Source organism: Astyanax mexicanus, chromosome 6 (genome assembly GCF_023375975.1).
Source record: "Astyanax mexicanus isolate ESR-SI-001 chromosome 6, AstMex3_surface, whole genome shotgun sequence".
In the NCBI taxonomy this organism is placed as follows: Eukaryota; Metazoa; Chordata; class Actinopteri; order Characiformes; family Acestrorhamphidae; genus Astyanax; species Astyanax mexicanus.
In genome coordinates, this window is record NC_064413.1 from 14,104,914 (window position 1) to 14,115,394 (window position 10,481).

At 40.3% G+C, this 10,481-nt stretch overlaps 1 protein-coding gene across 1 annotated transcript in view; it reads right to left on the bottom strand.

Annotated features, from left to right (window-relative positions):
- Positions 1 to 10,040, bottom strand: part of LOC103037419 (protein FAM171A2) — a 28,406-nt gene extending 18,366 nt beyond the window's left edge. Inside the window, exons 1-2 of the mRNA XM_007232952.4 lie at positions 9,629 to 10,040; positions 4,236 to 4,463 (exon numbers count right to left, since the gene is read on the bottom strand). Of these exons, the coding sequence (XP_007233014.3) occupies positions 4,236 to 4,463; positions 9,629 to 9,728 (328 nt within the window). The 5' untranslated portion in view covers positions 9,729 to 10,040. The remainder of the gene's footprint in view (positions 1 to 4,235; positions 4,464 to 9,628) is intronic.
- Positions 10,041 to 10,481: the final 441 nt, after the last annotated feature.

The window sequence follows — 10,481 nt, forward strand, 5'->3', positions numbered from 1 at the left end:
TGCAGCCCAAAGTGGACAGCCCAGTGGGTGGTAATGATTGTGACCTGCGGCAACTTAATTTTCTAGAATTGTCTGTGCAGAAACGTTAGCAGAAATCACATCCACATTCAATACAGGAGACTACACACACATGCTGCAGATCAGTACAGCATTCTTTAGCTTCCTTTGGAACATGGCAAATGTTATGGGACACATACTGTAGTACAGTAGTTCCTTTCCATTGATATGTTGCACATCAGTGTAAAATAAATACCTTCATTTATAGTATAGTAATTAATTAATTATTTAAATCTACTCATAGGACAAGTCATGGAAAAACAGTACTAGCTCTTGTTCCATGTCAAGTGTAATATAACTGGTCAGTATTCATTAACTTCACTTTGATTGGCCTATTTTCATTATGTGAATGATCAACTGACACACTGCATGCTATCCATGCGTGCCTGACAGGGTTCAGTTTTAATATTGATACGATTGATCAACTGCTAAGCTTGATCAATAACAGGTCTAGGGGTGGGTACTCTGGCCTTTAAATAATATCATGATATTTTAAGGTATTTTTGCGATAACAATATTGGTAATATGGTGATATGAGAACATGGGCATTTTTTTTATTATTATTTCAAGAATATACGTCTGAGCTGTCCAGTGGACTAAGGCACTGCCACTATGATCAGGAGATCACTGGTTCATATCATGGGTCATGCAGCTAGTCATCAGCAGCCCTGAGAGAGCACAATTGGCCCTGCACTCTCTGATCGTGTAGGTGGCAATTTTCCCCACATCACTCCCAGGGTTATTTGGGTCAACACAAACGTCTGTTAGCTGATGTATGCACGCTGGCTACTCGGTGACGCTACATCAGCAAGGTTGGACAATTGGCATAGCAAAGAGTTCAGAAATCAATATTTGGTGGAATAACCCTGGTTTGCATTATCTCCTCCACCGGTCTTACGCACTGCTTTTGAATAACTTTATGCCACTCCTGGTGCAAAAATTCAAGCAATTCAGCTTCATCATTTTAAGTGGCCTCTTATTTTTTTTTCCAGGGCTGTATAATACAGAGAATAACAGTAGTGATTGCAGTGTTTCAAGTTTCAGTTTCAAAGAGTTTATTGTCATGTGCACAGTAAGAAACAAGTTTCCTCGTACAATGAAATTCTTTCTTTGCCCCTCGCCAAGTATGCCGCATAAAGATAAAAATAGAAAATATACAATAAAGAAAGAATAAAAAACAAAATGTAAATATTAATTAGTGTTAACTTTACATCCATGATGGAAATATATACATGAAAGCAGTAATGGGGTATGGATATTATTTACAAGTAAGTACATGTTATCTACAGCAGTGGAATATGAAAAAAGTGCAAAAGGTTCAGTAGTGCAATTATAAAATTTTGCAAAGTAAAGTAAGCATGTGTCTCTGAGAAATGTCCTTGACATGTAAATGTGTAGAGAGTAATGTGAATGGTTATTTCTGAGGTAGGTTCAAGAGTCTGGTAGCAGTGGGGAAGAATGAGTTCTTTAGCCTGGTGGTTTTGCATTTCACACTTCTGTACCTCCGGCCTGAAGGCAGAAGAGTGAACAGTCCTTGCTGGGGGTGGGTAGAGTCTTTGAGGATGGGGGCAGCTCTCCTGAGGACTCTCTGGTGGTAGATGCTCTGCAGAGAGGGCAGTGGAGTTCTGATGATCTTCTTCGCAGTCTTTACCACTCTCTGCAGGCGTGTACGGTCCGTCGCTGTAGTGTTGCCGTACCACACGGTGATACAGTTGGTCAAGAGGCTCTCAATAACACAGCTGTAGAAGTTGCAGAGTATCTTGGGAGACATCCTGAACTTCCTCAGCCTCCTCAGGAAGTACAGCCGCTGTTGAGCCTTTTTGACCAGCTGTGTGGTGTTCAATGTCCAAGTGAAGTCCTCACTGATGTGGATGCCCAGGTATTTAAAACTGTTCACCCCCTCCACTTCAAGCTCCCGGATGAACAGTGGCTGATGAGGTCTCCTCTCCCTCCTCATATCCACTATCAGCTCCTTCGTCTTGTCTGTGTTGAGGGCGAGGTTGTTGTCCTCACACCATGACACCAGTCTTGTCACCTCCCTCCTGTAAGCCGCTTCATCTCCGCCACTGATATGTCCTATCACTGCGGTGTCATCTGCAAACTTCAGGATGATGTTGTCCTTATGGGAAGCGACACAGTCGTGGGTGAACAGGGTGTAGAGGATAGGGCTGAGGACACATCCCTGTGGGGTGCCTGTGTAAGTGGTGATACTGGCTGAAGTCCTGTCTCCAATCCTGACAGGCCTGCCAGTCAGGAAATCCAACAGCCAGCTGCAAAGGGTCGGGTGCAGGCCGAGTACATACAGTTTGTTTGTGAGTTTGTGAGGAATGACCGTGTTAAAGGCAGAACTGTAGTCCACAAAGAGCATCCTGATGTAGGAGTCTTTGTTTTCCAGGTGGGAGAGAGAGTAGTGGAGGGCAGCAGCGATAGCGTCTGAGGTGGATCTGTTGGGACGGTAGGCATACTGCAGGGGGTCCAAAGTGTCCGGTATGCTGCACTGGATGTGATCCAGAACCACTCTCTCAAAGCACTTCATAATGATCGGAGTGAGTGCTACTGGCCTGTAATCATTCAGGCAGGTTGGGGGGCTCCTCTTGGGGAGGGGGACAATAGTTGTGTTCTTGTAGCAAGTGGGAACAATACTCTGGCTGAGGGAAAGATTAAAAATGGAGCTGAAAATGTTAGGCAGTTCGTTAGCACATGCTCTGAGGGCCCTTCCAGGAATGTTGTCTGGTCCTGCCGCCTTGCGGGGGTTGATCTTCCTCAGAGCTCTGTATACCTGGCCTGATGATACTGTCAGAGGGGGGGAGGGGGGTGTGGAGGGCTGTGTGTGCCTCTCGGTGGTAGTGCTGGGAGTTTCAAAGCGGGTGTAAAAGGTGTTGAGGTCATCTGGTAGGGTGTCTGCAGTGCTCAAGGTGCTGGTGGTAGTCTTGTAGTCTGTGATGTGCTGCAGGCCTTGTGTTGCAGTATTCGTAGATTTTTGTTCATCTTTCCTGCTCTAAATCTCTCCCTATACAACTTCCCAAAGGTGTTGTATTGGATGCAGAGCTGGTGTCTGCTTTCTATTCTGAATTGAGAGAAGTGGATCAAGTTGTGGTCTTCTAATGTTGAAGCTCATTCACCACAACACAATGTGTTGCTTTTCTTGTGCTTCTTAATTCTTAATTAAGTTTTAATTTCTTAGCTAAATTAACCCTACCACACATGTATGACATGCTTGATGCAAAGTTTATACTTCCCAGGTGAGCAGAGATGGCCAGTTTAATCTTAGTGATCAATTTTAATTTTAATTTGATCATTAAGATTAAACTGGCCATCTCTGTAAATGAATAAAGTATGCAAATATGTATTATTTTCTGTTGTAGCACTCAAATTATCTCTTTTGGACAAATGAAGTACAACTATCCATTTCATATGAGGCATAAGGTAAACATGAAAATATTGTGTGAAATGCAAACAAGTACTCAACATGACCTTTGTATTTAGTGATCCGTGCTAGGTAGTGGATGTAAGAAAATAACAGTATATTTCAAAATATTGCAATGTTTTGTTTTTCAATACTGTGTTGATTTTTAAAAATGTATTGATTTTTATTAGTTTAAATGTAAAGATTGCTGTCAGCCAGTGGTTCATTTTTTGTTGTCTTTAAATCCTGCCCACTAGATGGCAGTGTTGTACTCTGTTGTTAGATCCCACTGTTCTGATTGTATTAAAAATACACTTTTCTTTTTTACTCAGATTTTTTCTAAAGATGATGTGTTTTTATACTATTAATGCTTTGCTAAAATAAAAGATTTAAACAATTATTAAATATATTGAATTGTAAGCCCTCTATTGTGATACATATCATATCGCCAAGTACTTGCCAATACACATCCCTATATTAAGATGCACCTTTTGTGACACAGTCATTCATGTATAGACCCAAACAGCTTGTATAATTTTCATTAAAAAAACAGTACTAATACAGTGCTCTGAAGGTTCAGCCATGACTCTGAATAACAACCCAAAGCCAGTTTGGGAGAGAACACCACAACTGTTGAGGATACTCAATTGCAGCATTAACACAAAACATAACATTTCACAAAACAAAGAAAACCCAACTAAACCATTATAAAAAGAAATTTAATCTGTTTACAGACAATCATTGGATTATTCATATTACAGTGTTTACTCACAGGGCACTCTGCTGGCATGCCAGGGCACTGAGCTGGTGACATAATCTCTCTGAGATGCTGTGATGATGACCCACGTGCCTGTGCGGTACAGGAATTTTACGACCACTGCATCGTCATTCTCTGCCTGGCTGGATGCCAGCACGCTCTGATTGCCATGGACCACAATGGCAGCTTTGGACAGCGGTGACAGGTCACCGCCATCAAACACCTGAACCCTCACCTGCACCTCTGAAACACAGACATCGAACAAATGTTACTGCATTAACCAGATCTTGATTTATGTACGGAATGTGCTGAACTGTTTTTTTTTTATAATATTCCTACTAGGGCTGGACAATATGGTCAAAATTACTTAATATCACAATATTTCTCTTTTTCGACATTCAAATTCTGATATCGATTTGAACATTATAGCCACCACCCTCACTATATGTAATCACATGCTGATGGTGCTGGGTAATATGATTAAAAATAATCACAGTATTTAAAAATACACAGTTTTTTCCTACATATCAATACAGATTCTGCTATTCAAATACTCTTTCATGCAGAATACATACGGTAGTTTTTTATAATTTTTTTGCAGTACATCATATCATTTTACACTCTCTGTAATGAAATGTAGAGTATTTTAAAGACTATAAGGCGCACTATCATTCAACATCTATTTTCTGGTTTATTTTAGACATAAGGCAGACCGGATTATAAGGCACATTATGTGACACAGGGGAACAGGGGTGTCACCATGTTCTCCCTTCTAATTTACCAGATCTCGCCATTGGAGGCGGTTAAGAAAACATAACTGTAATTCCTAAAAAAACCTTACCTTAGCTCTCTCCACGGTAATGTTAGCTAGCTCACCGCTAATGTTAGTTAGCTTGCAGCTAAAATAGCTCTCTCCCTGCTAATGTTAGCAAGCTCTTCGCTAATCTTAGTTCTATCCTCGGTAATGTTAGCTAGCTGACCGCTAATGTTAGCTAGCTCGCTGCTAAAAATAGCTTTCTCCTTGCTAATGTTAGCTAGCTCTTCGCTAACCTTAGCTCTCTCCCCGGTAATGTTAGCTAGCTCACTGCTAATGTTAGCTAGCTCGCCGCTAAAATAGCTCTCTCCCTGCTAATGTTAGCAAGCTCTTCGCTAATCTTAGTTCTATCCTCGGTAATGTTAGCTAGCTGACCGCTAATGTTAGCTAGCTCGCTGCTAAAAATAGCTTTCTCCTTGCTAATGTTAGCTAGCTCTTCGCTAACCTTAGCTCTCTCCCCGGTAATGTTAGCTAGCTCACTGCTAATGTTAGCTAGCTCGCCGCTAAAATAGCTCTCTCCCTGCTAATGTTAGCAAGCTCTTCGCTAACCTTAGTTCTCTCCTCGGTAATGTTAGCTAGCTGACCGCTAATGTTAGCTAGCTTGCTGCTAAAAATAGCTTTCTCCTTGCTAATGTTAGCTAGCTCTTCGCTAACCTTAGCTCTCTCCCCAGTAATGTTAGCTAGCTGACCGCTAATGTTAGCTAGCTTGCTGCTAAAAATAGCTTTCTCCTTGCTAATGTTAGCTAGCTCTTCGCTAACCTTAGCTCTCTCCCCAGTAATGTTAGCTAGCTCACCGCTAATGTTAGGTAGCTCGCCGCTAAAAATAGCTCTCTCCCTGCTAATGTTAGCAAGCTCTTCGCTAATCTTAGGTCTCTCCTTGGTAACATTACTTTACGTAAACTCCTGTATAACGCTGTATTTTAGCGGAGTGACTTTACTGTTCCATACAACCTGACTGGTAAAATTTATTCATAAGGAGCACCAAATTATAAGACGCACTGGCGATTTTGGGGAAAATTAAAGGATTTTAATGCGCCTTATAGTGATAAAAATACGTTACAGTTTGGTCAGTGTTCTTTTGGCCATGATATCCTCAATATTCTTAAAAAAGCATATTGTCCAAACGATAAGAAAATTAATTAGGCTACTATAAAATATTAATATTCCTACTAATAGCATATTCATATATGATGTTACATCCATATAGACCATTGTATCATGATATTTAAAAGAAAGCTTCATGATATACAATATTAATCATATTTTCACACACAAAATTTTGCTAGTAGTGGCAGGTGCTCTAAATACAGTGATTTTTATTGAAAACATGCTGCACCTCGGCCAATTAAACGGCATTACACTTTTTTCAGTAGGTCAGTGTGTTTTTACACGCTGGTGAAATCCACAATTTATGTCATTTATCTTAACAACAATTTTATCACAATATAGTGTCATATTGCCATTCTCTACCTTCTATATCATAAAGTCTGTTCAATCTTGAGGCTCTTTTGTAGTCAAACAGAGGTTTTGATTTGCCTATTTAACAGTCCTATGAGCAATAATCTCAAGTTTTTGGTCTTCCAGACCTTACCTTGAACTTCACCTCTACCATTCCTGTTAACTGCATTATATAGCCTTTTTCTGCTGTGTAGATATCAATTATAGTTTTTTAATGTTTAGAGAGCTAGGCAGCTAGGCTGATTGTCAGGACAAAGTATTAGTATTTAAAAAGCTTTTTGCATCAACTTTTCATTATTTGTAACAAGTAATAAACTCAACACACTAGTTAAATCTGAATCCTTAATAAAACAGTTATTTTGAGAGCTTCTACTCACTCACCTATATGTAATAATATAAACTTTACTGTCCACAATTCATTTAATTCATTTTGTTTACGTTTAATGCAAACTTCAAGAATTTACATTTACATTTAAGGCATTTAGCAGACACCCTTTTCCAGAGCGACTTACAACAGTGCTTCGTTGTTACTTCAGATATCCAGAGCTAGTTTGTAGACTAGGATCAAGAGATACACAAAGCTTGATCATTTTAGAACCCTAGGAGATTTTTTTTTATTTATTTTTTTAGTTAAGAAACTCTTTAAAAAGATGAGCTTCAGTCTGCGTTTAAAGACTGTGAGTGACTCTGCTGTTCTGACATCCAGTGGAAGTTCATTCCACCTCCTTGGTGCCAGCACAGAGAAGAGTCTGGATGTTTGTTTTCTGTGGGTTTTGAGACATGGTGGCTCGAGCCGAGCCGTACTGGAAGCTCTAAGAATGTTATGGGGTTTTAAATGTTGTGTTTTTCTTTTCACTGCTGAATCATATGGTGACTGTATCACCAGAGCCATCTTATGATGAGATGATCCAGTGAGTCATTTTGTTTAAAAAAATGCCCCAATGAGATTTATCTCAGGTTTGGGGAAAAGCTGTTAAAAGATATCTTGGCTTACTCATTAAAACTGGCCACATGCGGGAACCTGAGCCACTTCCATAAAACTGTGAGTTTTACCTTGTTACAATTAATGCAGTGCTGAAATACAACATTAAATTAACAAAGCTTTACAGGCCAATAAATGCTTATACCTATAGTGCTGAATTTATACCTACAATGTTGAAAAAATACAGACATGTGCATTGCAGTGTTGCATTAACCTCTACAGTGCTGAATTTACATGTTCAGTGTACACACCTGATGTGCTAAACGTACACCTTAAGTACACCTGACACCTTGCTGAATTTACACCTGCAGTGTGAAAAGAACATTTGTCATGCTGAATTTACACCTGACGTACTAAATTTACATCTGCAGTCCTGAATGAACACCTGACGTACTGAATTTACACCTGCAGTGCTGAATGAACACCTGACGTACTGAATTTACACCTGCAGTGCTGAATGAACACCTGACGTACTAAATTTACATCTGCAGTGCTGAATGAACACCTGACGTACTGAATTTACATCTGCAGTGCTGAATGAACACCTGACATACTGAGTTCACACCTGCAATGTTAAAGGCACACTTACAGTGTTAAATGTACACCTTGCATCCCAACTTACACATATTGTGTTGAATAAACATATTTATGCCTGAATTTACACTTGCAGCATTAAATGTACACCGGATGTTCTAAATGCACACCTGCAATTGTGAATGCACATCTTCAGTCCTTAAATTGTAGTATGAAAATCATTAGGCCTTAATTTACACCTGGAGTGTTGAACGCACACCAGAAATGCTGACATTATCCCTGAGGTGCTAACTTCACACCTACAATGTTAAAGAAACACTTGCAGTGTTGACACACCTTGCATCCTCACTATACACCTACAGTGTTGATTAAACATATTTAGGCCTAAATTTACACCTGCAGCATTAAATGAACACCTGATGTTCCAAATTCACACCTGCAATTCTGAATGCACATCTTCAGTCCTTAAATCATAGTGTGAAAATATAATTTAGGCCTGGATTTACACCACAGTGTAGAAGGTAAAAATTGTTTTGTCATAAAGTTACACACACAGCTCTGGAAAAAACATAAGAGACCACTTTAGTTTCTGAATCAGTTTCTCAGATTTTGCTATTTATAGGTATATAGTTGAGTAAAATGAACATTGTTGTTTTATTCTATGAACTACGGACAACATTTCTTTCAAATTCCAAATAAAAATATTGTCATTTGGAGCATTTATTTGCAGAAAATAAGAAATGGCTAAAATAACAAAAAGATGTAGAGCTTTCAGAACTCAAATAATGCAAAGAAAACAAGTTCCTATTCATAAGGTTTTAAGAATTCAGAAATTAATATTTGGGGGAATAACTCTGGTTTTTAATCACTGTTTTCATGCATCTTGGAATGTTCTCCTCCACCAGTCTTACACACCGCTTTTTGATAACTTTATGCCAGTCCTGGTGCAAATATTTTAGCAATTTAGCTTGGTTTTGGTGGCTTGTGGTCATCCATCTTACTCTTGATTATATTCAAGAGGTTTTCAAATTGGAAAAAAATCTAAGAAACTCATCAATTTTAAGTGGTCTCATTTTTTTCCCAGAGCTGCATTTACACTTAGTGCTGAATTTACGCCTAATCTAATGTGCTGACATTACACCTGCAGTGCTGAAGAAAAATAAACTCATACAGCATTAGGAACACCTATAATGAAGTATAACAAAGACCCAATACTGAATGCACAGTGTGAAAGCCTGCAGTGTTTCATTAACAGCTCGGTTAGCTATAGTGCTGAACAGACTCTTTGAGTGGCGCGAGGTGGTGTCATTAGAATTCGAGGCAACACTGCATCTGAGCATGAGCATCGCTCTGAAACCCACAATGACCCCAGCACAGCTCGAGGCGTATATAACGTTATACCAAACATACCCCCCATCTCTCCGTCTGCCCTTTATACATACGTCTAGAGCTGAGCGCGCGCGCCCTCGCCCACCTACATTCCCCATGCACAGCCCTGCTATTGTGGGATGTCGAGTACACTATAGTGGAAGTGGAAATCAGAGAAAGGCATGGGCGTGGAGCTGCTGCTGCAGCAGCATGTGTGTGTGTGTGTGTGTGTGTGTGTGTGAGCTCGCTCACCGTGGGCTCCATTCTCCGCGAGGGATTTGCTCTCACTCCATCCAACGCAGGAAAAGAGGAGGAAGCACAGCAGCAAGTGGGAAACGTGCAGGGATGGCATCCTCAAAGCTACATCTCCCTCTCCACCTCACCAGCCATGTCTATTCTTCCATGTTTTTTTATTGGTACAGATGGTCGCTGAGAGGGTCTCGCCTATCAGATGCATCATCCACATCCTCCTCCTCCTCCTCCTCTTAGGGATGCTGCTACGTTTTTTTATCCCCCACCTGTATTCCGCCAAGACCACGCACTCTCTGGCTAAGATTGGTAGGCACCGTGTCGTTACTTGTGCTAGGACTGGTTAACAGAGCGGTAGATACGGCCAGCCAATCGTTAAGCAGGTAACAGCTGAGATTCAGCCAATCGTTGTTCATAAAGGAGGGGCTTTCCTGAATACAGGCGGAATTTAAAAAACGCTGCTGCCTTTAGTCAAGTGATTTCATTGTTCATGGAAGCGGAAAGCTGGTGGAGCGGGGAGAGCGGCCTCTAGCGGTGGGAACACGCTGTCACTGTTGCTATTCGGTAGGAAGGCTTTATATTGTAAAGATGTTTCTTCAGTATTTTGTCGCAGTGGTGCCTTTGCGTTTCTGTAGGGGAGACGCTAGAGGGCGCCAGTGACTGTTTAATTGTATTTGTGCAGCACATTCTGCATTGTATGTAAGGGCCATTCCACTGAACAGGTGTTATTTCTGTCCACACAAAACGACTTTAAAATAAATTTTGTTATTAAGCATAGTGTCTTGTACATTTACATAATGTCAAAAGTAAACTATGTAATTAAACACATTAATAAAAGCATTTGTTATCTGTCCCC